General features: G+C 34.9%; 1 protein-coding gene across 1 annotated transcript; it reads left to right on the forward strand.

The window, feature by feature from the left end:
• The first annotated feature begins 2,509 nt into the window (after window positions 1-2,509).
• On the forward strand, window positions 2,510-2,989 carry LOC145007293 (zinc finger protein JAGGED-like). The gene has a single exon (XM_078966255.1). It carries the CDS (start codon window positions 2,510-2,512, stop codon window positions 2,987-2,989), a length of 480 nt encoding a protein of 159 aa, XP_078822381.1.
• Window positions 2,990-5,093: the final 2,104 nt, after the last annotated feature.

Raw genomic sequence — 5,093 nt, forward strand, 5'->3', positions numbered from 1 at the left:
CTAGTGACCTTGGGGTAAGGGGATAGAGGAATGACATAATTGTAAGGATTAGAGTAAGGGCCGATAGGTGGGTTTGGGTCAGAGGGAGTGGAGGTGTTGGTTGTGGGTGGACGGAGAGGGCTAGGAGTAGTGTTGCCGGTCTCGGTTTAACTAGGAAAAGTGGAATTTATTTCGATAGTGGGAGAATCTTACATAAGGAGATCACGTGAGGTAGGGTAATCTAAGATAAGAGTAATCAAGAAATATATATGATGGTGGGTCATTGGAAGTCGTGGATTGAAAGAGAAATATGGTTTCTTTAAACACAACATGGAGGTAGATGAAAATTTTGCTAGTGGCAAAATCAAAACAACGATTACCACAATGATTTGAGGGCTAACCGAGGAATACACATAGAGTGGATTGGGGAGCAAGTTTATGTGGGGTGGGAAGTTGGGGGAAACAAAGGCATCGAAGCACATGAAGATATAAAGAATGCTTTCCTTCATGACAACTTAAATGAGACGGTTTACATGCACTAACAACTAGGATTTAAAGATCCCAATCACCCAGATCATGTTCGTTGTCTTCAGAACTCTCTCTATGATTTGAAACAAGCATTTCGTTCTTGGTTTCAATGTTTCACTACATACATCACATAGATTGGATTAACTCATAGTCGTTGTGGCTTTACTTTTTTTTTTTTTTTTTGAGGGTTACTCTTGTGGCATATTTAGTTCTACATGTAGATGATATTCTTCTCATAACTTCATCCATGACACTTTTACAACATATTATATCCCCTACGACCTTTAAGTTCTCCATATAGGATCTGGGTAAGTTATCATATTTTTTAGGCATTGCAGCTACCTGAGACGACAATGGTATCTTTCTTTCACTTCACAAATATGTGTTCAAGCTTCTTGATAGGGCCAATATCTCCAATTGCAACCCATGTCGAACTCGCACTGATACTCAATCTAAAATGGACACCATAAGCACTCAAATTTTTGACCCTAACTTGTATTCCAGCCTCGCGGGCGTACTTCAATATCTCATATTTACCCGTCCATACTTGTCATATGCAGTGTAACAAATCTGTTTTTTCATGCATTATCCACGTGAACCATAATTTCACGCTTTAAATAACACTCTTTGCTATGTCCGTGGTACTATTGATTATAGGCTTCAACTACATCCTTTGGCTAATATATGCCTCACTGCATACTCTGATGCAGACTGGGGGGTTGGATGTCTCACCGCTAGACACTCTACTGGTGGCTATTGTGTGTTTCTTGGTGACAACCTCTTATCGTGGTCTTCAAAGTGCAATGACAATCTATAGCTCTAATGTAGACGTAGAATACTAACGTGTTTCTAATTTTATAGCGAAAACAACAATTGTCTAATGTGACCACGTTAGCGTTGTGTACCTATCATTAAATCCAGTTCAACATCAGTGTACTAAACGTATAGAGATGAATATTCATTTTGTGGGTCACAAAGTTGCTACCGGTCAAATCCGTGTTCTTCATATGCCATCCACTCTTTAGTATGCATACATTTTCACCAAATGATTTTCAACATCTTTATTTATGGATTTTAGATCTAGTTTGAGTGTATGCTCTCAACCTCCCGCTCAAACTGTAAATGCGTATTTGTGTTATATATATATATATATATATATATATATATATATATATATATATATATATATATATATATATATATATATATATATATATATTGTATACATTTATCCTATTTAGCTTAGCCCATTCATATGTATTATATAGTTAGCGCAATGGAGCCCAATATACTTCGTATATATGCCTATGATTAATAGTCGAAGGATGGAAAAGTTAGTCTTTCAAATAGAAGATTGTACATTACATTGTGAGAATTAGAGTGCAATTACCATATTCTTGTTTTTTGGTGTCATTATTACTCTTGTATGTAAAATTGTTTATCAAGTTGATGATGACTTGAAGTCATTAACCGTAAGACATATAACTTTAGTATATGTTTTGACATCATACAAAAAACAGTTTAATATAATTTTTTAATCTAATTTGAGGAAAAACGTCGGTTACTATCTTTTTAAAAAGTTATATGGTGCCTCCAACCAGGACGCAAGGAATGCAATAAAAGCTGGGACACACAAAGGCTTGGTGTAACATTAAATAGTGTGTTACCCTTTCGCTACATCAAGCATCAACTGACAATCTGACGGGGACATTTGCGACTAATGAGATTTAATTTACAAACCTTCCAAATTCAAACATTGCAAATTTTATTTCTCATACAGTCTTATAAGAGATTTTGAATAATAATTCAATATTTAAAATATCATTTAATAAGATAAAGTGAACATTTTGTTACACCTAGTTCTATGTATCATAGCAATAAAAAAATATATATACAAGACATATAAGAGGGACATAAATGACTTTCGACATCGACTTCTCATGCGATTGTTTATATAGCTTCCTTTTATTCTCAATCTCAAGTAGTGGTATTCACATTTGCTATGAATACCATAAAGAATAACGATGACAAAAACCCAGATGCTCATCAAAAAGGGTGGCTGAATCTAAGCCTAGCACCATATCTAGGAGAATCTTGTTCAAACTTAAGACGCACGTCGGTGAAGCTGTATACATGCAACTTTTGCAAGAGAAAGTTCTACAGTTCACAAGCATTAGGAGGTCATCAAAACGCGCACAGAAAAGAGAGAGATGCAGCTAGAAGATACAATTCCCCAAAGACCATGAATGCGTTTGAACAATTACTCAAGGTGCATTCCTTTGGTCAAAAACCAGGAGGAGATGGAGAAACAACTGTCGCAAGGTTTACTGACAATGGAGCTCCATATGGAGTTGCTTGGGAACACCCGTATGTTGGGGAGGAAGAAGCAAACATGAAGTGGCATGGAAGTTTTTATTTGATTCCACAACCAGCTTCTCGGGAATCTGATCCGTATAAGCTTGACTTGAATCTCAGGCTGTAACTGGTTGCTCCGCAAAGCTGAATTCCCCCATCAAGGTGATTACCTAAAACACTTCAAGGAGAACATATATCTTTCAATAAGTTAAGACTCCATCACTTTGGAATGAGGTTTGGTAGAATTTCAAAGAGGCCCTTCTATATATGTATTTTCCTAATGCCTGAAAAACCTATATATAGCTGCCTCTCTCATCGCTATCTTTCTAGGTACATATAGATATTTGTGTTTGTATATGTACAGGTATGAATCATGAATGTGATTCCTAGCGTTCAAGAACGATTCCCTATGCAATGAGTATCATCAATTATATAAGAAGGCATCTTACTAAGGTCTTCATCATACACCAAGTACAATAATTTGGTTTGTACCTGGTTGTTCAACACTCAACAGTATTATTCTCAAGGCAAGCCGCTTACGATATCTTTTATAAAGTAGTAATTATATTTTAAACACCGACACTGGATAAGAAAGAGGGAAAATTTTAAATGATTTCAGCCGTAGAAATAAAATTTCATTATATATAAATATATATGGCATAATGACAAAATCCAAAAGAAGACATAAGATACTATAACTTACTTATGACAAAAACAAAAATGAACGTATGGTCATGTGGTTAGCTGAAAAAATCTACTTTAGTTCAAAAAAGTTTAAACTAACATCAGAGATCGAAACTTTTCATTTTGTTGCGAGTTTGGTCCGATTTTGTATAAACTTTTTTATAAAAACGATTTTTTCCCTGATTATTTAATATTTTAATTTTTTTATTACAACAATTAAAAAGAATTAAAAATAAAAGAAAAAAAGATTCTCTCTTCTCTCTCTCATATCATAAAAAAACCAAATTCTCAAATGACCGATTTAAACTTCATTTAAATCATAAATTTCACAAAGAAATGAAATCACGTTTCAAGATAGCCATATGATTTCCATTTTCTAGTTTGTAGATCTGGTCTCTCTCTCTCTCTCTCTCTCTCTCTCTCTCTCTCAAACAAGGAAACCCACCTGTAAAAATACGAACAAAGTGAGGTTTGTCTGCTCATTGAGTAACACATTGCTTGAAGTTATATCCACGACAATGTTTAATCTTGTGTACTTTTTAGTAGCCCAAAAATAAGAACATGTTGATTTCTTTCTGCTTGAAGCTCTGATACTGACAACCACCTACTTTTCTTTCCTCTTTCTCATTCTTGTAAACAGCTCTCGATTCCTCATTTTCTCTAAATCCTAAGATTCTGTTTTGCAATAAATATGGATTTCCCTCTTTCTCACTCGTTAATATCTTCTCATCAGAGAGTTAAGTCTTCCAAAGACTCCTCCGACGAATTCGACTGTAAGAGTTTATCAGATCGATGTGCACTCTGAGAGGGAGGAAAGAAGAGTCGCTGGAGTTTTTCAGATCTGGAATATTCAAAACAACATCGGCATACCTCGTGTTCTTTAAAACATATTGAAGGATATACCTCGTGTTTTTCAAATCTGCTTTTCTGTTTATGAACTAGGAGGAAGGAGGATGTGAGGCAATGAAATCGATTTTTTGAATTCAATTCCATTATATATAAAAGGTCAGATATTGATGGTTAACCAAACCCAAACCCAAGCTTCAATTCCAAAGCCAAACTCGATGGTCATCTTTTGAAATCGATGATCGTCTTCAGAATTCGACTTCACCTGCTCCCACTTCAACTTTCCGCCCTAAGTTCTTCCTAAGCTCCATTGCCATAACCCAGTTAGAACCCGAATGAACTCGCGTCCTTTTCTGCCATAAACAAGTTAGAGGAGTGTTTCTAGTTTTTCTCAGTGTACCTGTTGTTGGGATAATTTTCTAATGAACACCTCCAGTAGGAGGATTAAGAAGAGTTTTTTTATGATTCTTAACTAGAATTAAACTCATATTTTCATGGAGGCTTAAAGGATTCTGGAAGAAAATTTAGGGTAAGATTGGGTTAACGGGGAGAGAAAGAGAGAGAAAGAGTGTGTGTATATTTTCTTTTTTCTTAGAGAGAGAGAAAATTTTCTTTTTTTTTTTTTTTTTTTTTTTTAAAATTCTTTTTAATTGTTGTAATAAAAGAAAATTAAAATATTAAATAATCGGGGGCAAAATTGT

This window comes from Lactuca saligna, chromosome 7 (assembly GCF_052625555.1).
Source record: "Lactuca saligna cultivar CGN05327 chromosome 7, ASM5262555v1, whole genome shotgun sequence".
NCBI lineage: Eukaryota > Viridiplantae > Streptophyta > Magnoliopsida > Asterales > Asteraceae > Lactuca > Lactuca saligna.